At 42.7% G+C, this 25885-nt stretch overlaps 1 protein-coding gene across 2 annotated transcripts; it reads right to left on the bottom strand.

Annotated features, from left to right (window-relative positions):
* Positions 1–397: 397 nt before the first annotated feature.
* EI24 (EI24 autophagy associated transmembrane protein) lies at positions 398–25444 on the bottom strand. 2 transcript variants are annotated; one of them, XM_080982590.1, is made up of 11 exons: positions 25287–25444; positions 18655–18802; positions 12486–12631; positions 11587–11647; positions 9527–9593; positions 8220–8344; positions 6735–6854; positions 5623–5734; positions 4726–4837; positions 3351–3425; positions 398–2122 (listed from the first exon to the last, which is right to left on the bottom strand). In XM_080982590.1, exons 2-11 carry the CDS (start codon positions 18694–18696, stop codon positions 1957–1959), a joined length of 1026 nt encoding a protein of 341 aa, XP_080838716.1. In that variant the 5' UTR covers positions 18697–18802; positions 25287–25444; the 3' UTR covers positions 398–1956. The 2 variants fall into 2 exon arrangements, with proteins under 2 accessions (XP_080838716.1, XP_080838717.1); XM_080982591.1 differs by lacking the exon at positions 25287–25444 and adding an exon at positions 22730–22886.
* Positions 25445–25885: the final 441 nt, after the last annotated feature.

Below are 25885 nucleotides of genomic sequence, written 5' to 3'. Positions count from 1 at the left end.
TTCTGCTTTGCTTTTTGAATGTTTTGGAAATCGAACGGACTTCCGGAACGGATTCCATTATACTTTCAAGGTACGATTGTATATCCAAGAATAAATGAAAACCTGTTCCTTCCTTGATCTCGGGAACTATAATTCAAAATGGGTTGTTTCCAGTGCTAGTCCTACTCAGCGTAGACTAGTTGAAGTTAATGGGCATGCCAAACTTAGATTCATTAATTTCAATGGGTCTACTATGAGTAGTACTTAACTGGATACAACCCAATATGTTCAAAGGTATCCAAATGCAACTTTCCAAAATATACAGAAATTGGCAGTGAGTGCAACACCAAGTTCTCCCCTGTATCAGCACAATGAAATTAGCTTCAAAATTCAATCACAAAATCAATTCAAGGTCGTGTAAGGTTGTTGAGTTTTTTGCATTTTAATTTAATATTTCAGTGTGAAAATACTAGAGAAAAGGTTTATCTGTAGACTGACCTCAGTTCTGCAAAAACCAAAGGGCTTTTTTGAATTTCATAGTTTTCAGCCCTACAGAAGTCTTGACATGCATGAGAAACACTGTCTAAAATCAGGATCATTTGCACTTCCTTTGTGTATACACAGTTACATATGTACACACAGACAGACGGATACATACAAATATCACATATCCTGAGCTGACTAGCAATTAGTTTCAGCTGCAACTACAACCACACAGGAGCTCTTCGGCATACATCATTCTGACTTGGCTGGGACAACAATTGCAGATCAGGCAGGTTGCATATGAGCTGGAGGCCTCTTAACCGTGACTTGAAGTCTTTTTGCTGCAAATGCACACCCACCATACCTAGATTCAACAAGATAGTGACACCTCTTGAAACCCTGTACAGAAGTGCTGTAGGAAAAAGAGTTCTCTTGTTTTTCGTGGATATCCTTTGGAACTGTCATTGTGGTTTTTGCCATCAAACACCACCAGGATCTATAAAGACACTAATTTTTACACACATCTACCTCTTTCCATTAACAAAATATTACACTGCAATTCTTACAACCCCAGCCACAGATTTAACATGTTTCCATTTCAGTGCCTGAACTTACCCGTACACTTTTCATATTTTCCCTTTGAAAGTTCAGAAGGAGTTTTTTGGGGGTGGGGGAGCTCCAAGGATGTAGGTTTTTTTAAAAAAAAATCCATACATTCTACTGCTAAGGTTAGGAATTTGTTTCATCCATCAAAGCAGATCCCTTCCAGCATAAAACAGTTTGAGTGGCACTCATCAAGGTCCTTTAAAGTGACACCACCAAAGTGTGTCAGTTGGCAGAAAGAACTGTACAGATGTCACCAAATACCAAAAAAGAAAAAAAGAGGGCGGAATCCTCCTACTCTGTGTCTTGATCTTGAACCTAGAACTACATGATCCACTTTTCATTTCAGCACAACAGGGATTACAAAATCCTGACCTGAGTTATATGCTATTACAAAGAACTACGATCATTGAGAAAACCCAAACACTCCTGGTGCGGTTCACCGTAAAGACCCCATCAGCGTTATCACAAAGCTACGACAAAATATGCATTACAAAAAAATCATTCATCAGGAGGGGGAAATGGCACAGGGTCAGGTGGAGAAGTATCAAAAACAAAACAAACGAACAAAAAAACACCAACCAGTATAGACACAGGTTCATTGCATGCCGTGAAAACAAGCAAAGAACCTTGCTTTTGAAAAACTCACAAAAGTGTTTAAAAAACCCAGGCTCTACTGCTCTCTTCCCTCCCCACCCCAATATTTTACTCCACACGCTCAGTGTGACACAGAGCTGGTGTTCAACTGGGGCTCACAACAGTGATAGGAGGGGGGAGGAGGATGCACAAGCCCCTTGGCAGAACACTGACTGCCCTCCCCTGCACCAAAGGGCCATGTATACAGCAGCCAGGAACAGTACTCTTCCCGCCCCCCTCTGCTTTGGTTATGGTTCAGTGCGCCAAAGCAGCCTTTTGTCTGGCAGGTGATGAGTGTGGAGAGGGCTGAAGTCGATCGGCTGAAGCAGAGTTGCTCAGGCTAGACTGAAGGTAAACCGTCTTGTGAAAGAGTCTGTTGCTGAGGAAGACCACCAAGGAAAAGAGGCGCAGCTGGAAGTGGCTGGAACACAAGGAGGGGGAAATGGCTATTAGCTCCCAGCCAAAGGCTTTCTGGTCCAAAATAAGATCGGAGCACTTTGACCTTTCACTGCCCGAGTTCTGCCTTGCATCAGTTAATGAAAAAACAGAGCACAATTCATGTGCTTCTCTTCAAGACACTCCCTCCCCAAGCCACACCCCTCACCCACCCTGGCCAACACTCTAGTGCTTTTGCATGCCTGGCATGTGTCCTTGGACTGTGATGATGTCTCTTGCTTGCCTGGAGTGAGAGTGCATGTGTGTGTGTACATATACATGCACAGAATCCTCTGTATTTTGCATAGCTGGAATGAAGCTCCACTAAGCAGAAGTAAGAATCACATACTTTGTTCCACCCACTTTTGTCTCTGGTATGTGGCCTCTGGAAAACTGGCCCTAAGGGAATGCAGCCCTCAGCTGAAAAAAAAAAAGGTTTCTCAGCCCTGTTCTAAGGGGACCTAGCACTGAAATTCTGTCTTTTGAGTGCAGTTGTTTAGGCTCAGAAATCTTATATGCAAGTGCACGTGCTCCTTTTGCACTTAACTTTCTGCAGCCCTACTTTCAAAACTATTTATTTAATTAATTTGCATACTGTCCTTCATCTGAAGATCACAGGGCGGTTCACAACACAAAACATACAAAATATGCCTATGTGTGTGCACTCTAAGGGCCATAACACAGCCTAAGGGCATTTTATAAGTATTTTATAAGCAGACTGTAGGACATTCAGGGTTTAAATATCTTCGTAGCCAAGCACAGTTGGGAGCAACTGTATACACTACAGTATGCATTAGATAGGATAGTGTCTTCAGCAACATGTAATTTGCTTTATTGAGATTCAAGTTTCAGCGTTCCACAAAAGTCGTCTCTGCAAGTGGCACCTATAGTCATTCTGGGAATCTTAACTCTGTCCCAGTTACTCTACACAGAAGATAAATGCCTCTTTTGACTCTCTCTCTCTCTCTCTCCCCACTCAACACTCCAGTTTCTGCTGGTCAAATAGCAAGCACACCCCACACCACCCATCAGGAATACTAAGAATGTTAAACTTGCCGTCAGGGCTCCCAAAGTTATCTAGTTCACCAACAGAGGGGTAAACTAAATCACAAAGATGGCAAGAAGCAGTTAGCAGCATGAAAAATTGAACAGATTTCATAGCCAACTGGTAGACTTCTTTTCCATCATTTCATACAGGAAGAGAGAATACATACTATGCTTTCCCTGGTGTCTTTGCTTCATTGGCGCTGATGATAAACAGAGGAAAAAGAATGGAGAACAGACAGCCACTGGAAAAGAAATAATAAATTAATCAGAGCATTCTTATTATGAGATGGTTTCTGTTCACACATATGCGCCTATTGGCACAAGATACAGCAGCAATGTTTACAGAACTACTGCTAGGGGTATCTCTATAGATCTGTGGAAGTCGACCTACGAACAAATAACATTGCGCAAGTTGAACACAAGTATATTGCAGAATTGGGTAGCGGAGGCGAGACAAATGCGAACGCAGATTCAGGGCAAATTCATATCGCACAAGCGAGTCTAATCATTTTCCTTGCCACGTTTTGCTGCAGCCCTTTTTAATGTTAAGAAATCCAATGATAAAATTGGTCAGACATCAAGATCTTTTCCCACACTCAGTATTCACCAACACCAATTTGAGAAAACAATTAAGAGGCACTAATCCTACTCGAACCACCACTATTAATCATTCACTCACACCTTGCAGACCACTGCACTAATGCAAAGCGCTTAAAAGAGTTTCATGCTCAGTACACTCCTTCCCCAGGCAAGTGCCTGGCCCCCTATTTATGCTGATGCTACTCAATGCACCACTACAAAGGGTAGGTGCAACAGCTGGATGCCAACCTCTGCACAAATCCATGGATCTCAGCACTACATCTGTGTGGTCTTGGCCCAAGACACAGGTGGATCAGAATTTCTGTGAAAGTTTTGAAGTCCTCTTTAATACAAATCTTATTCTTAGATTCTACCTGTTCATTAGCATGCTGTGTGGTAAAGGGGAATAACATTCTAGAAAGAGGGTATCTATTTTCCAGATGTTGCATGGGGGGGAACAGATCTTGGCTGTACCCCTAGACCAGGCATCCCCAAACTCTGCCCTCCAGCTGTTTTGGGACTACAACTCCCATCATCCCTAGCTAACAGGACCAGTGGTCATGGATGATGGGAATTGTAGTCCCAAAACAGTTGGAGGGCCAAGTTTGGGGATGCCTGCCCTAGACTCAAAAATTGTCTTTACACCTTATCTCCCTGCCCCACGCCAGTACCATCTATCCTGTTTTCTTATCATTCACTCAATATTACTTGCACTAGTCAGTTTTCCCCAAACTGGTGCCCCCTAGATAGTTATTGAACTACCACTCCCATCAGACCCTGCCGGCATAGTCAATAGTCATGTATGATGCAAGTTGGATTCAAAAGTATCTTGAGGGCACCAGGTCAGGGGTGGCTGCTTTAACCCCACACCTTCCCTTCCTGTTCCACTGCTTTATCTTGTGTACATTTGATTCTACATTTGCCTGCTGTAATATCCAAAGAAAATATATCCAAACAAATCACCTGATAATGTAAGAAGACTGCATTGCAGTGAGGAAGGCCAGTGGTAAGCCAAATCCAAAGTAATAAGGCCAGTTTCTTTCAATGTTGGATAATCGTTGATGCATTTCAATTCCTGACATGACAAAAGCCAATCACAAAGTGTTAAAAGAAGGCAAAGACACATAGATACTGGATTTCACATTCCAAGATCTCTCTGCAACAACATCAAAAGGGCGGGAGCCCCTCAAACACCATTTGCAAACTTGAGCAGTCAAACTCACAGTGTTTCGCAACAAATGGGAGTTTCACAAAGATGCCAAAAACTTGGGTCATACATTGTGGTATGGTCTTTTGCCAGCACACAGCTGGGGCATGCTTACTAAGGAATCACTGAATTTGCGGGGATTACTTCTGGATAAGTTCTCTCTCTCTCTCTCTCTCTCTCTCTCTCACACACACACACACACACACACACACACACTGCATTCCTCCATAAAGTTCAGAGTGACATTTTTAGAAACTCACAATAACCCAGTGAAGCAGATTAGACTGAAATACAGCAACATTCTCAACGTCTTTCCCAATCTGCTCTGCAGAGCAGCAGAGAAATGAACCTGACCTTGACCTGACCCCAACATCCTAGACACACCACCAGAGGGACAGTTCATAGATGATCAAGATCTCATCTGTGGCGGTAACGTTTATATCCATTAAGCACATGGGATGGATGGATTGCGCTAAAAGCTCCCATGGCAGTGTCATAAGTCTCGAGGGCTGGTGCTGAGACTCTGCCATATAAGTCACCCTCAATTGCCACGGAGACCCCAGGCACAAAAGAAAGGTAAATATGTATGGACCGGCCCAAAGCTTTAAAGAAAACTCAGCTATTTGAACAAGGAAGCAAAAAGAAGCACTTACCTTTGTTAAACCAACGATACTCAAAGCAGTAAAGTGAGTAGAGCAGCGACATATGAAGCAGGCTAATTAACTGGCCAATGATATCGATGGGAAACAGGCTTACAATCATCCCCTGCAGAAGGCAAGAAGGAATCAACTTAAAAAGAGGGAATCTTATCTGCAAAGCAGGTGCCTTCGAATCACAACAGAAGCACCATCATTCAGCCCAAAAAAAGCAAAAAATGAAGGAACTAGAAGCTTTTGCTTCTCTCATCCGTTAACTGCCACCCATACACACTTTATTATTTGGGCACGACTAAAGTTTAACCATCATTCCTGCGAGGCAACAGCTGCTTAAGTAATCATTCTTAAGAGGTTACAGCAGCGTGGCAGGAGAGGTACTCAGTTCACACCTTTGAGTCATCTGGAAATATTTTACCTGCCTGCAGCTTCCTGAGCAGCTTTCTACTTTAGGTACCTCATGGTATGATTGAACAGTCTGGTCTCTTAAAAGCCTGACTGATTCCAGGTTTTGCCTCATAGCTCACATCCACACTATTCATTTAAAGCATATGGCTTCCCCCCTCTCCCCTCAAATCCTGGGAACTGTCAGCTTTGTGAGGGATAAACTACAGTTCCCATGATGCTTGGGAGAAGTCAGGTCTGTGAAAAGTGGTATAAATATACTTTACATGTACAGTGTGGATGTACAAGGCCTAGGTAATATTCAGGTCCATTTTTTTACTATTCTGTTAAGTGTCTGTGCAGCCAGAGTCCAGGCCTTCCTTGCTATTATTTTATTTTATTAACAACAACAACAACACAAATCTAACAAAAAGAAAAGAAACAAAGAATCAAAAATGTAAACCATAAAGCTTCACAGCCTGGAAGGACAAAAATACAAAGATACAGTGCAGCTCTAAAGGGACTACAGTATAAAGCATTAACTCATACAAATATTCCCATTACAAATAAAAGATTCATAAAAACAAAAGTATTCTCCACCTGTGAGTTCCACTATTACTGAGAATAAAAGTTCTATTTAGTCTTAAATTTGCGAGACATTTGCATATACTGATGGTACTAAGTAACTGGGTTGTTGTTAAGAGATGCCAGGCCTTTCTTGCTCTTACCTGGATGAGGAAAAGAGCTTGCAGTAAGAGATTAAACAGCATGTCAGCAATGATTTTACTGACGCTGGGGAAAGGCTGGGGCTTTCTTCCCGACACCTCGAAAGCCAGATCAGCAATGTCCTGAAACACAGGGAAATGTTTTTGCAAAACTGATTTCTTAAGACAAGATTTAATCCTCTCACTACTTAGGACCACTGTCATCACAATACAGATTGTACAAGGAACAAAAACAGGCATAGTAAATGTAAAAGATCTTGGGTAAAATATCTGTAGTTGGGTTTTTTAAAAGAAAACACAGAATATCTCATCAGAAAACCAAGGATTTCATTCATGTTCTTCCGAAGGTCAGAGTCAGTAGCATTTGTTACTGTCCTGCATTTTAACACAGCTGCTTTAACTTCCAAGGTGCTGGTTCCCATCCTTAAAAAATGAAATGAAATGAAGTATGAAAGCTTTCAATACACCACTCAAAACAGGTGGCAGTGAGGGCAGTAAAAGACTTCTCCTAATACCATCACTTTACTTTGTTCCGCTTTGGAAACTGATGAGATCCCACCCTCCTCCAGGCTGCTCACAACCAATCATGAGGTGCACATCATCTGTACATAATCAGACATGTACCGTATTTTTGAGGGGGAGAACAAGAGAAAAAAATTCTCCCCCTCTCTGCTCAGCGCCCCTTCAGCGAACCCCTTCCATTTCTCCTCCCGCTTCGCTGAAGGGGCGCTGCGCAGCTCTCCCTCTCTGCTGAAGCCAGGAGAGTCTTGCTCTCCCGGCTTCAGCAAAAGGAACCCAAAGCCTTCAGAGCGCAGCGCAAGTTCCCGCTGCGCTCCAAAGGCTTCAGGCAGCTATCCCTGAAGCCTGGTGAGCGAGAGGGGTCGGTGCGCACCGACCCCTCTCGCTCACCAGGCTTCAGCGAAAGCAACGCGAAGCCTCCGGAGCATGGAGGGAGCGCTCCCTCTGCGCTTCGGAGGCTTCGCGTTGCTATCGCTGAAGCCAAGGAGCCTGCATTCAATCCATAGGACGCACACACATTTCCCCTTAATTTTTGGAGGGGAAAAAGTGCGTCCTATAGAGCGAAAAATGCGGTATCCATTTTCCCTTTACATACTGCTGAATTTGCAATATGCACCCCGAAAAGGGACCAAGCTGGGACAGCATACTTAGGGGGAGCGGCCTTAAAAATACTGGATGTATGTGTGCATATCTAAGTGTGTCTGACTGCATGCATTGTGTGTGTGTGTGTGTGTGTAATTTGTGTGTGTGAATACACAGATATAAAGAGATATGGACCAGCCAAATGAGATACACCCTTAAGCTACAATCCTAAACACACTTACTAGAGAATAAGCACCACTGAATACAGTGTTCTTATTTCTGAATAAATTAGTACAAGATTTTGGTGTTGGTGAGACAAGCACTGAAATCATCAATTGACAAGCATTGCACAAAAGGGAGTAACATCTTCCTGGCAAGGTCACCTACCTGAAACCAGATGGCATTGACAACTTTGCTCAGCACAAAGAGAGGAAGAACCCAAAGGGCACTGAAGATGGAGGTGAGGATAAATTCCAGCCAGGACCAGACATCACCGTGTAAGGAGGGGTCACCTTCCAGAGACAAAGATACAAAAATCAGCCACCCAATGTCTGGGACCAAAGTACTGTGAATTCTACAAGGCTTGTGACAGGAGCCAAAAAGCTACTTTAGGTGCACTGAAGGAGATGGCAAAAGCTAGCAGTTCCCACCCAGCCCGCTTTTGAATGGCAGACCCCTGTATACCAGGTTCCCAATTATTTTTGAAGATTCCCATCAGTTTCCAAAGAGGTTTGGCATGCAGGGCTAGTAGCTGAAACAAGTTCAAGGTCCCTCAGGCACACGGTTCTTGTTGCCATGAGTTGATGACTGGCTAACCAAGATGCAAGCAATTGTCTCCTGGCAGTTTTTAATTTATTTAAGGAAATTTATTTATATAACACCACTTGATTGTAGCGAAACCTCCAACGGGTTTACAAGAAATGTTAAAATTATCAATAAAACAGTTTAAAACATTTAAAGGCAACTAAATTTAACAGTAAAAAACAGATCAAAAACGTATGAACATTTACTTGCCAGGATAGGTAAAGGTAAAGGGGACCCCTGACCATAGGGTCCAGTCGTGACTGACTCTGGGGTTGCGGCACTCATCTTGCTTTATTGGCCGAGGGAGCCGGCGTACAGGTTCCGGGTCATGTGGCCAGCATGACTAAGCCGCTTCTGGTGAACCAGAGCAGCGCACGGAAACGCCGTTTACCTTCCCGCCAGAGTGGTACCTATTTATCTGCTTGCACTTTGACATGCTTTCGAACTGCTAGGTTGGCAGGAGCAGGGACCGAGCAACGGGAGCTCACCCCGTCGCGGGGATTCGAACCGCTGACCTTCTGATCAGCAAGTCATACGCTCTGTGGTTTAACCCACAGCACCACCCGTGCTCCTACTTGCCAGGATAGGCTTGCCTAAACAAGAATGTTTTAAGCAGGCACCAATGAACTGTACAGGAAAGCCTGATACCAATAGGCAACCACAGCAGATCTCTGAGCAGAGGATATATGCTGATAGGGTCTCACTCCCATCAGCAAGCATGCTGCAGCCTTCTGCACCAACTGAAGTTTCTAGGTCAAGCACCAGGGAAGCCCCACACTGAGGGCATTGCAGTAATTCAATATTGAAGTCACCAGTGCCTGAACTACTATGGTCAACAGTTAAAGTTGTCATACCAGGTGCAGCTAATAAAAGGCACTTCTAATACTTACCGATTATTTGTGCTGTGGCTGACTGAAGTACAGGTATAAATACCTGATAGAACAAGAGGAGACTAAGCTAAGAAGAAGAAGCAAAGAAGGAAATCAGTACAGTTTAACATGTTTGTACAGACACGCTCCGTTCTACAATTTAGCCATAATTCTGAAATCTCCAGTACCATATTGGCCTGAATATAAGCCGCACCCGCAAATAAGCCGCACCTTTAAAATTCAAGGGCGGGAGAGAAAAAAAGACAATGCCCGAATATAAGCCGCTCCCTTAAAATTGGGTTACAGGCTGAAAATCGCTGCAGTTGGTAGAATTGTAACTTGGTGTCAATTTAAGCCTTCAGTCTTGAAAGCCTACAATAGTTATTGTACAGTCGCTAAAATCACAAATCGCTATTTAATTGCTACAATTCCGCAGGCACTCACACCTGTAAATGGCAAATGAACAGTCTCAAGCTCGCAAATCAGCAAGAAAACATTTTTTTTTGTTCCATTTTACCATATGTCTGTTTCAAGCAATATCGTTTTTGTAAGGTCGTGAATTTAAGCCACGCTTTAACTTTGCATGGTCGGAATTTGGAAAAAAAGTGAAGCTTATATTAAGGCAAATACAGTATATTTGCAAATTAGTTTACCCTTTCAAAGTCTACAGTTTCCTCCAGGTGTGTATTATTCTTCCCCACATACAGACAGGTGTACAAGAAGACACACAAAAGGTATTGCCCATGCACCTTAGCAAACACTATCAGAAAGTTATCCCTTGCACTAGCATCTCTGTGTATGTGGGAAACAAGATAAAGCGACAGACGTTGGGAATTCTACAGGCATATGCTAATCCGCTCTGAATTATGAACGACGCAGATGGAGGTGCATAAAGCTAGACCATCAACACTGCAGCCTAACTATCAAGGAAGAACCAGACATGGAACCTACAGTAGACCTTTCATCTGGTGCAATCCAGATTTAGACTACAACTCTCCTATCATCTCTGGTCAATACAGACTGGGCCTGATGCACCTTGTAGTGCTAAACATCTGGAGGGAATCATATTGGCTAATTTTGGGATCTGAAGCACCTTGAACAACTCTTTTGTTGTTGTTAAGGAAGTTGCAGGGAACTTTTGGCTTTCCAGAAGTTACTGAACTACAACTCCTATCTGCCCCAACAAGTGTGGCCAATGGCCAGGGATGATGGGAGTTGTAATTCAGCAACTTCTGGAAAGAGCCAAAAGGTTCCCCACCCCTGTTTAAGGAGAGGCAGTTACAGAGACGGCCGCCATGGGAGGGGGGAATAGTTGTTGCCATGGTCCCCAAATTCTGCCCCCTGATCACTTAAGCTTGCATTGCCTATGCACTTTAATATGTCTGCATGCACACAGCAGACAAAGAGCTAGAAGCTCTATTAAAACAAAGAGCACCAGGGGTAGCGTTCTGACTTTTCCTCTAAATACAGCCAAAATCCATATTAGATGGGTTCCTTTTTAGTGCTTCCATACAAAAACTTCACCAGCCAAGACACACTCTAAATGGAAATTTGAAACCCACAATAAATACCAGTAATCGAGGCTGTGAACATCCATTATACTAACCACAAGGTCAGAAGGCTGAGCTGGTTCTAACACACAATTCAGTTCAGTGGTGTTCTTCCCAAGACCACTTCTAGATCTGAATGTGCAGAAGTTTTTGAGGTTTGAGAAATAGGCTCACAAATGAAAGGACTGGTTTATGAAGGCAACGATTCCCCAAAAATGTAAGTCTAGACATTCTGGTGGCTCATAGACATTTTGTGGGCAGGCCAGAAGGCAGCTGGCAATGATTACTGGCAACAAAGCAGCAGAATAATTAAGTAGGCCGCATATCCAAATCCCTTTTTCAGGAACCCTCTGAAAAAATAAAATCTGATTGGAGATAGTAAAACATTGGCAAACCAATGCTAACACGGAAGATTTAAGTCACTTATTGGTTTGCTCCCGGATTTGCAAGATTCCTGCATGCAAGCCAGCAAACATGTACACAATCATTTCAATGATGTTCAGATGTTTAAAACAACAAAAATATACTAACCCAGAATACACCGCCATTCCACGCACAACACTGAACTATTCGGCTTACTATCCGGGGCTCACTAGAGAGAAACAAAGGGAATGTGTGAGAGCTTTCAAAAAGTGACGATGTGAATGTACATTCTGCCCAATTCTCTCTCAAACAGGGAAAAAACCAGAATAAATACCTTAAATTACTATTGTCAAATTCCCACTTATCCACAACCTAGTGGTTGGTTTGATAACTTTAGATGCTGAAATTGAGCAGATGTGGACCAGATCAGTTCCGTGGATGGGAGACCACCAGGACACCCATTTCCGAGTAGAATAATAAATCTTTTTAATTCTCTTTTTCCAAAAGCCCACCATATTTAGAAATACACACAGGTCCTGCTATCCACACACTCACTATCCAAAAATTCACTTACCCATACATTATGTCCAAGTCTCGTTATACACTCCATAGATTCACTTATCTGAACAGCCAGTTTTCTTTCTTCTGTGTTTTTTTCCCTTGTCAGTAGAAATGTTCAGGCAGAAACCATGGAGGTGGGGAGAGGAATTGGGTGAATCGGAGAGCAGGAGAGATAGGGCAAATTGGTTTTTTTCCTTTGGTTGCAACCGCTTCAGGAAGAAACCACGGAAAAAGCGGCGAGGGGGGCTGAGAAATATTTCCATAGGAAATAATGGAAATCACAGACTCGTTATGCAAACACTCGCCTAACAAACGATCTCCATGGAAAACATTGTGTTTGGTAAGTGGGATCTGCGTGTATAAAATACACGGTTCCAACTTCTATATATCCCACAGTGCCGTTATCATATATTTCCAGGCATTCCTACTTTGGTTTGTTAAATATTTCTTATCTTTGTATATTGAAAGTTGGAGCGTGATCAAACTCCAAACCCTCCCAAACTCACTTCTCCTGCTTCCTCTCTTCACTCTGTGCTCTTCGCTGGGCAAGCACACTGCTTGCTCTTCTTTTTCGCTGCTCTTCCCTTTTCTGCTGGATTCGAGCATCCAACTTGGAGATTGTCCAGATCCCCCATATGGAGTCTTTAATTCCCTATACAAAGAGGGAGGGAGAGACAAAATGCAGTCATATCTTGGAAGTCAAATGGCTTGCGACTCGAACGTTTTGGCTCCCGAATGCAGCAAACTCGGAAGTGATTGTTCCGGTTTGTGAACATTCTTTGGAACCCGAACTTCTGGTGCGGGTTACACGGCTTCTGATTGGCTGTAGGAGCTTCCTGCAGCCAATCAGAAGCTGCACCTTGGTTTCCAAACATTCTGGAAGTCGAACGGACTTCCAGAACGGATTCCATTTAACTTCCAAGGTACAACTGTAATCAGGTCCAAATTCAGTAAGTTTTGGGGAAACTATGGAGGGAAAAATGAATAGGTGAGTTTTACAGATTAAATACAGATCAATAACCTTGTGACAACTCTGATTTATGAACTACGGGATGAATTTAGGAAGAAGAAAGAGAAAGACTCACTTGTTCTGCCAGCTCAAAGATGAGCCATCCCCTCTTCCTATCTTATTAACCAAATTCCAGTAGAGGAAAGAAAGAGTCTGAAATGAAGGTTTACTCAGGGAAACCTACTTGGAGTGGGACAACTAAACCATGAGAATTTACACAGAAATAAGCAACTCCAGCTACTGGAAAGCCTATTCCAACGCCTGCTGGATTTCTGAAACTTCAGTCAAACATTATCTACACATTTTCGAACATATTTTCCAAGCCTAGAGGTCTAGAAACATGACAACGTAAGACAGATTTTGTTCTCAGGATGCCGTATGACAAGCCTAATGCCAAATCTTACAGCTGCATACTGCAATAATGGAATCAATGTACACACATAGTCCATTGTACTATATGGCAAACCACAGCTCAAGTTACAGATAGGTAGCCGTGTTGGTCTGCCATAGTCAAAATAAAAAAAAATCCTTCCAGTAGCACCTTTAAGACCAACTAAGTTAGTTCTTGGTATGAGCTTTCGTGTGCAAGCACACTTCTTCAGATACACTGAAACAGAAGTTGCCAGATCCTTCTATATAGTGAGAAGGTGGGGAGGGGTATTACTCAGAAGGGTGGTGGGAATGGGAGATTGGCAGATAGCTGGGATGAGCCTGCTGACGACTCTTAACAACTGTAATGGGTCTTACAGGAAAAGGCAAGGGGTGAGAAGGTGAGAAATGGCTTAGTCATGTATAATGGGATAAGAATCCAATGTCTTTGTTCAAACCAGGTTTCTCCATGGTTTTAAGTTTGGTAATGAGTTGCAATTCAGCAGCTTCTCTTTCCAGTCTATTTCTGAAATTCCTTTGTAGTAAAACAGCTACTTTGAGATCTTGTATAGAATGTCCTGGGAGATTAAAGTGTTCTCCTACTGGTTTCTCTGTTTTGTGATTCTTGATGTCAGATTTATGTCCATTTATTCTTTGGCGTAAGGTTTGGCCTGTTTGTCCAATATAGAGAGCTGAAGGACACTGTTGGCATTTGATGCCATACACAATGTTAGATGATGAGCAATTGAATAGTCCCGAGATGGTATGTGTGATGTTGTTGGGGCCAGTAATGGTGTTGTCCGGGTGTATGTGGCAGCAAAGTTGGCATCTGGGTTTATTGCAGGCTCTGGTGCCAGTGTCCGTGTTAAGTCTGGTTGTAGTATTATTGTGGGTTAGGAGTTGTTTAAGATTGGGTGGCTGTCTGTAGGCAATGAGATTGTATCTGTACAATGTATCTGCGATACATTGACGATATTTTTATCATCTGGACACATGGTCAACAGACCCTGGACACCTTTCACCAGAAATTTAATGATTTTCACCCCACAATCAACCTTACAATGAATCAAGCTATGCAAGAAATACATTTTTTGGACACTACTATAAAAATACAGGATGGGCACATGGACACCACCTTATACCGTAAACCAACTGACCGACAAACATATCTACATGCCTCTAGCTACCATCCCAAACATCCCAAAAGGTCCATTGTATATAGCCAGGCACTACGTTACAGCCGCATCTGTTCCAATTCTACAGACAGAGACTCTCACCTAAGAGATCTACAGCAAACCTTTTCAGAACTAAAATACCCAGCAGATGAAGTTAGACAACAGATCAACAGAGCCAGACTTATACCCAGAGAGAACTTGCTGCAAGACAGACCCCCAAAAGAAAATAACAGAACACCTCTAGTCATCACATACAGCTCCCAAGTTAAAACTGTACAACGCATCATCAGAGATCTACAACCTCTCCTGGACAATGACAGTTCTCTTTCTCAAGCTCTGGGAGGAAGACCTCTCATTGCCTACAGACAGCCACCCAATCTTAAACAACTCCTAACCCACAATAATACTACAACCAGACTTAACACGGACACTGGCACCAGAGCCTGCAATAAACCCAGATGCCAACTTTGCTGCCACATACACCCGGACAACACCATTACTGGCCCCAACAACATCACACATACCATCTCGGGACTATTCAATTGCTCATCATCTAACATTGTGTATGGCATCAAATGCCAACAGTGTCCTTCAGCTCTCTATATTGGACAAACAGGCCAAACCTTACGCCAAAGAATAAATGGACATAAATCTGACATCAAGAATCACAAAACAGAGAAACCAGTAGGAGAACACTTTAATCTCCCAGGACATTCTATACAAGATCTCAAAGTAGCTGTTTTACTACAAAGGAATTTCAGAAATAGACTGGAAAGAGAAGCTGCTGAATTGCAACTCATTACCAAACTTAAAACCATGGAGAAACCTGGTTTGAACAAAGACATTGGATTCTTATCCCATTATACATGACTAAGCCATTTCTCACCTTCTCACCCCTTGCCTTTTCCTGTAAGACCCATTACAGTTGTTAAGAGTCGTCAGCAGGCTCATCCCAGCTATCTGCCAATCTCCCATTCCCACCACCCTTCTGAGTAATACCCCTCCCCACCTTCTCACTATATAGAAGGATCTGGCAACTTCTGTTTCAGTGTATCTGAAGAAGTGTGCTTGCACACGAAAGCTCATACCAAGAACTAACTTAGTTGGTCTTAAAGGTGCTACTGGAAGGATTTTTTTTATTATCACAGCTCAAGTGTTTGGGACAACTCAGATACTTGCATTACATTTTCTTTTTCCTTCTAACATTTTCTCAAAAGACAAGCCTGGATGTCTGCCAGTGGCTTTCTAGCCAAGCAGGAGCTCCAGCACTCTCAATTTTAGCCAAAGGTCAATCCATGAGCAACACCTAGTATTAACTACCCAGTGACCTAGAATAAAATGATTAAATGTTCCAGGGACTCAGAGAAAATGACATCAGAGGGTACTTTGTTTTCTCTTTTGGCAAACTACTACTCCTTCAAAGATCTGTGTAGTCCAGGGGTCAGCAAACTTTTTAAGGAGGGGGCCAGTTCACCTTCCTTCAGACCTTGTGGCGGGCCAAACTGCACAGTGTTATAACACATATAAAATGCTTTTTCTTTACTAATGTAGCCGAGTCCTAGTCTGATTAAATTAGGTAGACCTTCCTTTCGAGAAAAGATGCACATGATTGGGTTGCAAGACTGTGATGTGGGAGGGTAGGGAAAGCAACAAAGGGGGGGGAGTAAAAAATCTAGAATGCTTAGGACTGTGAGAGAGAAGAATCTGCTATTAAGAACAGATCTGTGGATAGAAACTGAAACAGTATTGTGGGCATTGTCTGGGAAGGAGTTCCAAGAGTAAGAGGCAGAGCTGGTTTTAAGAATAAGGGAATGTAGAATGAATAAAGAGCAGAGGATGAAAGAAAGGGCTTGATGGAAAATGAGGGGTGAAAGATAAGCTGTGACAGAAGCATGAAGAGCTATTTATGAGCATTTCTAAATCTCCCTGCCAGTGGGAATGATAGTGCCAAACTAGGAAGCCGCTCAAGAGGTACATCCTATGCAAAGGGGTTTAGAGTTAGTTCTTGTTTTCCTGCAAAGGTAGTTGTATTAGTTTTAGCAGAATCAACCTAGGCAATACAGTGGTACCTCAGGTTACATACACTTCAGGTTACAGACTCCGCTAACCCAGAAATAGTACTTCGGGTTAAGAACTTCGCTTAAGGATGAGAACAGAAATCGTGCTCCGGTGGCGCAGCAGCAGCAGGAGGCCCCATTAGCTAAAGTGTTGGTTCAGGTTAAGAACAGTTTCAGGTTAAGAACAGACCTCCTGTGGAAGAAATTTAAAGACTATCTACAGAAATATTGTAAAATTAAGGAATGTTAGAATGATGTTGGATAGAAATTAAGTGGTTTTCAGCTGTAATATTATAAGGGAATATGAAAAATGGATTATTATTAATAGATAAAAATTCAATGTTACAATAGCTTAAGATTAAAGACTAGGATAAACAAAGAGGGTAAGGATTTGCTGAACCAACAAACTGAACTGGAATACAAAAAAGGGAGGTGTGAGGAGGTCCGGGAAATAAGCTAATGAAAAATAAGTAATGGAAAGAATGAGTTGTTTTTAACCATTTTTATTTTGTATTTTCTTACTTTTTTATTTTTATTTTGTAATACTTTGAAATCTTAATAAATATCTTATATATAAAAAAAAAAAAAGAACAGACCTCCTGAACGAATTAAGTACTTAACCTGAGATACCACTATACCTGAACCATCAACAGCTAGCTTTGGGATCAACACCCCCAAACTTGTGTAAAGTGTTACAGTTCAGAACTCTTATGGCATACAAAACGCTGCCTCTAGAAGTTCCCAAATAAGAGCAGAAAACAGAGACTGGATGCAAAAATCGAAACAAAAAACCAACGGAGAAGTGGTTAAATGAGATCAAAATAGCTGGCAAGGGGGTTAATACTGGTAGCACAATGCTGCACAGAGATAACTATATCAAGATGAAATTCAGGAAGGTCAATGTGAAGCACATTTGGTTGTTGCAAAGTGTGAAATAAGAGTACAGACAAAAGAAAACCTAGAAAGAATAGAAAACAGTTGGAGTATGGCAGTGGTATAGAGGAAGATGGGGAAGCTGATTGAATCAAGTGGAAAGGAACCAAAGATGCTTGAGCAACAAGGTAAATGGAATCACCATAATTGGAGACAAGATTGGAAAAAGCAAAATGAAGCTTCAAATTCATGCCCGCCCATCTTCCACAAGCCAAAGGTTAGAGATGGGAGTTGGAGACCAGCAATATCTGGAGGGGTGTATTACACTGTGTATTACACTGTGGTTTGCTCTTGATTTTCAAACCAGGTTTCCACAATCAGATTCTGAGGGCAAGTGTAAACCAGTTTTCTAGTTCAGACGTATGGTTTGCCACAAACTAGGAACTAAATAAGTAGAGCATGTAAGAGGGGGAAGGGTACACCAGATAGCTTAATCTTATAGCACCATACCATGGCGGTATGAACGATCCTATTATCAGGTCGCATAGCTCTTCATAATCAGACCCCAAGGAAATTTGCTTTGAGAATGATTTTACTCTACCATCACATTGACTGCCCACTGAAAATGCAACTCCAGATGGAAATAGCCCCGGAGGGTCTGAGCCCTCTCCTTGCTTTTGCTGCCTGAGAGAAAGAGGCTTGCTTGGCACCTTAGAAAACTAGAATCCACGAATCTTAACATCCAACAGGAAATACTTGGAATCTAATTTTAGCCTATAGGTAAAGGTAAAGGGACCCCTGACCGTTAGGTCCAGTCGTGGCCGACTCTGGGGTTGCGACGCTCATCTCACTTTATTGGCCGAGGGAGCCGGCGTACAGCTTCCGGGTCATGTGGCCAGCATGACTAAGCCACTTCTGGCGAGCCAGAGCAGCGCACAGAAACACCGTTTACCTTCCCGCCGGAGCTGTACCTATTTATCTACTTGCACTTGATGTGCTTTCGAATTGCTAGGTTGGCAGGAGCAGCGACTGAGCAACGGGAGCTCACCCCGTCACGGGGATTCGAACCGCCGACCTTCCGATTGACAAGTCCTAGGCTCTGTGGTTTAACCCACAGCGCCACCCGCGTCCCAATTTTAGCCTATAAACACACTTTAAAAATAGATGGCCATAATGAAAAGGAAACACTTACCCTGATGAGATCATTAAGGAAGATCTTGACACTGTCTGCCATCTCTACTCCAGCATTGCCTCCACATCTAGAACTATCAACTACAGGGTGAAGGGAAGAAGTGAAGCCAGAACTGTCTCATTGTGAAGAGGTGGGAAACTGGTCGAGCCTTATAGGAGAGAGAAAAGCAGAGATTGCCATTACTGAAGAAACAAAACGCATTTGTGATGGATTATAAATAAAACAGTTGCATTCATTTGAATCATTCTCAGCTGCAGTGCATAACGGATGTTTAAAAGTGTTCCAACTCCCAAGACTATATCAGTAATAATGAGATCTCTGGTTTGTATGAAGTTCTGAGATAATTTCTAACTTTGCTGCTTGCAACCTACACTCAAGTAATAATGTCAAAGATTCTGCAAAACATTCCAGCTGCCGCAACAACCACAAATAATTGGGCATTCACACACTGCCCAAGCATTCAGCTGTTGTGGTTTGGGTGTGGGGTGATGTGATGTGAAGCATGTTGGCAGAATTTCAGGAGGTGGTTTCCATCATAGGTGGGGAACTAATGCCTACATGCAGTTCCCTCCTCCACATGCTAAACCAGTCCAAACCATTTGCCTCCTTTAACCTAACTCTCCAAATCTCCCTTTATCTCTACATCACTCTTTCCCGTCACCCAAAAAATAATAAATATGTTCCGAGAAGGCAGGGAAGTAAAGAGTCACAAAACAGACACACCCTAAAACGTGTATTTCACATACTTATTCTGAATCTCCGCTTTCTCAGCTATGAAATTACACACATAATATAAAACAAAGCAATGCTTCATAGATGTCCTTGCACTTTTAAGACTAAAATAGTGACCAAACCTAACCACGAAGAATATTTATTGTGAGTGCAGAAGGTGGCAAAGCGTATAGCGATCCCATTACACAACGGAGAAGGCTCTTCGAGGAAAATAAACCTGAAGCCAACAAATGATAAACGGATGTCTGTAATTAGCGAACACTTAAAAGGAAATAAAAGTCTTCCATATTCAAAATGGCTAAGCAATTTATTCTAGTGCGCATGAAATTTGAATAAAATTTGTCAGTGTTGTAAGCTCCTTGTGCTGCTTCTTCACACAGTATGCTCACTGTGCATCTCACTTGACAAAATGGTGTAAAGAAAAAAAGAAAGCTCTCTGCCCCAAGTAATCTACAATCTACATTTAGACAGCAGACAGTGAATCAAGGGGGGGGGGGAGCGGACAGAGGAGCACCGCTGGAAATGTAATCTAGGCTAACTGTGAGTAAATGCATTTTTTAATATTTAGACTAAGGCTGAATTCAGACATCCAAACACAGTTAACAATGCTTTGTCAAATGTATTTTAGTGTGGTGTCTGAATTGACAAACCATCTTTTGGGGTTGGCTGGAAAGCTAGCATCAGAAAACATTGTTTTCAAGCTATAGTTTGTGTGGTTTGGCATAATGAAAAACTACCAGGCTTCTGAAATCACTGGAAATACCGTCAATTCAAGAATTACCTAAAGAGTCAGATCAGCTCTGTGTGAAATGTTGTAGTTCCACTGTAGTTCAAGTAAATAAGAGCCACCATTCTAGCAAGTTATACCATTTTTAAAATCACAACTAACGTGATCTCTATCAGTGAAATCATTCTACTTAGCAATTTTTGTAGATAAACAAAATAGAAAAGCAAACTGGCATTTATAAAGAAACTATTTGTGACTCATCTTGAACAAAATCATATTGTTCCTAGTCTTGCACTGGATTCTCAAGTTCCGTATTAATATATGCCTTCATATACACATTTTGCCTCCAGCGTTCAGCAAAAGGTAATTAGAAGGAGTGTCAAGAAAGCACACGTTCATGTTCAGAGCAGAATGTGTGTGTGCGCTTTCTTTTGTGTTTCATTTGCTCAGCACAGGTTTAGACTAGTTAGACCACACTAATGGCGCAGTCACTCCAAAGTGAACAATTAGATATAGAACCTCTATGTCATTAGAAAGTTTTTCTTTAGGGTATGTCTGCACTACTAAAGACTGAAATCAGTTTTACACACAGTTAGCTGAAGGCTCCCATCCAGAGCCCATGGGAAGCATAGTTCTGTGAAGGTACAAAGAATCTGTTAGCAAATAAGTTTTTCATTCTCATAAAACTACTGTTCCCACAACCCCACTGGAGAATCTGGGTTCATTACACCCATTTCAAACTGGTTTAAAATGAGCAGTATAAATTTGGCCTTAGCGTCCCATACATATACAGCAGTTCCATGAAGTTTAGTGAGCATAGTTCTGAACACACACATATTGAATGGCAACTAAAATCCCTTCCAAATTAAGCCCCAGCTTGTTCATATTTTAAACAAGGATGGCACTACTTTCTCACCACTGCAAGGAACTTTGATAGTTAGATGCAAAGCATAATTATGTATTATAGGGTCTCACAGGTCCTCACTAATGGGCATTAACTCTTCCTAACAAAAGCTATTCGGTCTGAAACAAGTGTTTGTCCATCTCTGGTATATGAAATACTGCCTAACACCACCATAGGGACTACAGTATGCAAGCACAGCTCACTGAATCATCCTACTTGAGAACAAAATTACTGTGCCGATCTCACTATCCATTCATCCTCTTGCCAAAAAAGAATTTGTGCTGTTCCTAGCAAGTTGCTGAGTGCTCCAGTTAAAATAATGTACACAACACTACCTACAATATTAAAGCTACACTTCAATTTAATGATAATAGTGAGCATTATTATCACACTTTCAAAAAAAACCCTGAAGAAAGTTTCTTAGTAATCCTTACATTAGCCCTGTCTTGTAGATTAGTATTATTTTTCCCATATTAACCATGATGGGCTGAGAGAACCAAGCCCATGTAGCAAATTTGTGTCTGTGGCAATACTTGAACTAGGGACTTCCTGGTTCAGGCTAAAATCCTAGCCACCCTTACCTGGGAGTAAGTCCCACTGATTTCAACAGGACTTACTTCTAAGTATATATGGTTAGGATCGCACTCAGTCTCATTGCTGCTGTCAGACGCTCAGATTTCACACAGGGCAAATAGGCCACTCTGGAACCATGTGGTGGAGGGTGGCGCTTATAAATTATACAATATATACAAATACACAAGTGCTAGTTTCATAAAATCGTAAAACAATCAGCAGTGATATGCACCCCATCTTCCACCTTTAGCACCTGTCTGCCAAGGAACAGCCGCTCCACCTCAAAATGGCAATTTAGGTCATTTCATGAGAAAATAAAGCTGCACACTTCAACAGAGAATTGATCTCAGTTACACCCAGAAAAAGATGGGAATGGAGTGTGGGGATGATGCAAAAAGAGGGTAAGAGTCCAGCGACGAAGCTAAATTAGTTAGAGAGAAAAGGGGCAGCTCAAGCACAGCAGACAAGGAAAACTGGGTGCAGCGGTGCTGAATTGCAGGGACAGATGCAAGATTTAAAGGGTTTGGGTGTACATGGGAATAGAAACAAAAGGTTTGAAGAGTGTGTGTTTTGTGGTCCTCCAAAACAGAAAAAGACAGAAGGATGCCTGTCGGAGCAAACAGAGAGAAGGTGCCAGAGCAACAAACTGGAGGAGGAGTGTAAGGTTTATATATGGGGAAAGATCTGAGGTTATGTATTGCAGACCAGGGAGAAGAGACGGGATGGCGAGCACAAATAAAAAGGGTGGTATTATGTTATTAAAGCAAACGAAAAGAAGAGTCACAATTGCATGCAATTATTAGAGAGTTTCTAAAACGAGGTAATTTATTATACCCCAGAGGGGCAGGGTATAAATAATATTATTATGATTAAAATTATGAATAGGAAAAAGGTGTGAGGTTGTCCAAAAGGGAAATGGCAGGAGGATATTGCTGGATAGGTGGGTGGGTAGGAGACAGGCATGGAAGAACCGGATCGAGGGTCCCCAATCTAGGCTTGCAACTAGGAAAAGAGTGACAGGGGAGGGGGGAGCCCCAGAAGAGGGAATTAGAAGGGGAGGCGGAGGATGGTAAAGGTGTGTCGCAAGCCACACTCACACACACACACACACACACACATACGGGGTCTTCGATACTTGCCGGCCTAGGGCGCTCGGAGTCCGTGGCGGCGGCGGCTGACCCGAGCCAGGCAATTGACAAGCAGCTGCCCCGGCCGCCAGAAAAGGCTGACTGAGCTGAATAACAAGCTCCTTGGGCAGCGCCGACCGGGAAGCCACTGCGCAGGCGCGGCGCACCGGGTACCCCTCCCGCCCCCCGCCTGTCTCTCCGGATTACAAGGAGCGAGACGGCCGGCTTGGGTTTGATGGAGACGCGCATGCGCCCTTCCGCGGATTCTCACCCCCACTCCTTTCCCCGAGGTAAAGAGCAAGCGCAGTAAAGGAGGAGGAGACGGAAGCGGGAAGCTCCTCAGAGAGCGGGGGGGGGGGGTGCAGCGTTGCTATGGAGACGCCCCTGCTCAGTCTCTCACAGACCTGTTTTGACAAATGAAAATAAAAATTAAGAGCATCGCAATGTGTGGCTCGTTTGCTTTTTGCTGTGCTCTTTTTTGCAGGTTGTCTTAAAACACACATGCATATGGTTCGCCCTGTTGAAATATTTATTCCTCCACCCCGTGCCAACAAGCCAAACCTGAGAACTACAGTGCCCTTTTATTTTGAAAGCTGTGGTAAATATTTGTAAAAAGGTGACAGGGAAATTAATAATCAGGTGGCTTGCAATCCTACGATGTTTCCAGTCTAGAGAAAATACACACACACACACACATATATAGCCTCTGCATTATTCGGTTGGATCCCCTTTGAAGAAAATAAATAAAAGGCAATATTAACTCAAGTACTAAGCAGTTGACGTCAACAGCACTTTCTGTCAAGGCTGCATAGCGCTGCTGCCTCAGCGAATAAGACCCATTTGAACTCAGCTGGACTTCTGAGTAAATATGTACTTGCACCAATGCTCTCCTGAAAACATTTCAATCCATGGACAGAGGAAATACACAGGCCAATATTTAGTTCCATGTTAAACAGGAATACCAACCCAACCGTCATCTCAGAGTCATCATCACAAAAAGTGGATTAAAATCCCAATTCTGCACACAAGCATATATGCATTCAACTCTTAGCATTCCAACAGTTCAGCTTTTGGTGAGACCCTATTGAATTGTACCCCTCCTGGAATATACCAGTGGTTTTCAGCCTTTCTTAACATTTAGGAAATCTCTACAGCATCAACCTGTCTGCTATGGAGCCCCAGGTCCCCAAAAATATTGTAGAGGAGACTGAAATACATTCTGGGATGCAAATTAGAGCTCACGGTATTTACAGGGCCTGTTGGGTTTCACCATAAACTTGTGTGAGCAAAATAGTCACACACACACACCAACACTTAAGATTTTCTTATGGCTGCAGGTTGTTGGAGCCTTTCAGGGAAGCTTGTCTCTTATTACTGACCTTCCTTATTGAAAAAAACCCTTAAGTTTTTGAGAAATCCTATGGTTTCCTACAGCACAGTCTGAAAACCAGCAGTGAATCTGTGTCAGAGAAGAAGGAAATTTTAGAAGTTGTGGCGCCTAGATCTGCAATGTTTATCACTTGTTTAAGTAGCTTCTCTTGCATAGTATTCAGGTATAACAAAGATACTTAGGAATAATGGAAACCCAATATTGTCAACACCGACTGGCAGCAGCTCTCAGTTCTTTCAGGCAAGGGTCTCTTCCAGCCCTAGCTGGGAGATTCTGGAAACTGAACCTGCAACCATTTGCATTTTACTTGTTAAATCTTTATTAAGTTTCTTTATCTGATACATCCATTTCACAAAAGCAGCATATTGTATTTTCTTAGCAGTACTAAATGAATAACATTTTTCATTGTCCACATGTGCAACAAGATATACCATTAGTTTTTTGCAGCACTGTTTTAACTTCATCCACTATTTAAAAAGGGGGGGCACAATCAATCTTGAGTTGAATTATAGCTACTAACAATGTACTTCTGTGTTTACTGAGAAGTAAAGCTCACTGTGTTCCGGGGTGCTTATCCCCAGGTAAATTGGTTTATATATAATCACATACCCTTTAACATTTCTCCGAAGAAAATAGGGACATACCATTCCAAAATGATAATTTTACTATTTATACCCCACACATCTTACTGGGTTTCCCCAGACACTCTGGGCAGCTTTGAACATATATAAAAACATAATAAAACATTAAACATTTTAAAAAAATACAGAATTGCCTTCAGATGGCTCGGGGGTCGGATAACTTTGGATAACCCACCAACATTTCTCCAATGAAAATAGGGACATCCTAAGGAAAAGTGGTGCATTCCGGGATCAAACCAGAAACTGGGACAGCTTCTGTAAATCAGCGATGTCCCTGGAAAATAGGGACACTTAGAGGGTCTGTAATCACCAGTACGAAAACAAACAGAGTTTATATTCCACCATGCATATGCACAAGATTCTCTAGCACAGCTCTGTAATGCGTAAAACCCGCGCCCTGCCTGAGCTACAACCTGCTTTTGCTTTCACCAAAAACTGAAAACGAAAAGACCCGTCAGTTTTCCTCCCTTAGAACCGGATACTATGCAAACCGAGCCCCCGTTATTTACAGCCCCTCTTTCTCCAGGTCCAAACTTACCTCTGGAGGCTCTCCAAACAGACCTCATCCAGGTGTCCGCACACCTGTCAGTCTCTGCCGTTCTGTTCTGTACAAACAGCTCCCCTGTCCAAGGCCAGGGACATCTTTGTACACAGCCGGTGCCCTCTGGGAAACGTAGTTCTGAGCCTTCCCTTGCTTTGCATAACAGGAGGGTTGTGTCACTTTTACACAGCCTTGAGTGGCCGCGGAGAGCAATCTGGGAGCTGTAGTTCAATCTAATGGGTCCTTCTCCGCTTTCTCGGCGTCCAATGAGAAATCTTCCGTGCGTTGTCCCCCCACGCATCCGGGATCCCATCGCAGCGCCGGGTTCTCTGCATAGATCTAGAGCGAGCACCGTCTACCGCGGATGCTTCCACAATTGCTATCAGTGCCCAAACCTTCCATTTTAGCATGCCTGAAAAGACCGGTTGGGGTGGGGGGAAATCCTCCGTTTAGGCTGTAATCCTACGCTCACCGGTATGGGGGAGGTAGTTCCCCGTTAATGGGACTTACTTCCGAGTAGGCATGCACAAGCTTGTGCTCTTAACCTACCTCTGAGTAGGGCTAGGTGATTCCCAGGTTCCGCATGTGCGGATGAC

The sequence above is a fragment of the Podarcis pityusensis genome (assembly GCF_964106645.2).
Source record: "Podarcis pityusensis genome assembly, chromosome: 15".
Lineage (NCBI taxonomy): Eukaryota > Metazoa > Chordata > Lepidosauria > Squamata > Lacertidae > Podarcis > Podarcis pityusensis.
Note: the sequence above shows the minus strand (reverse complement) of the source record. Positions and strands in the feature narration are given on the sequence as shown.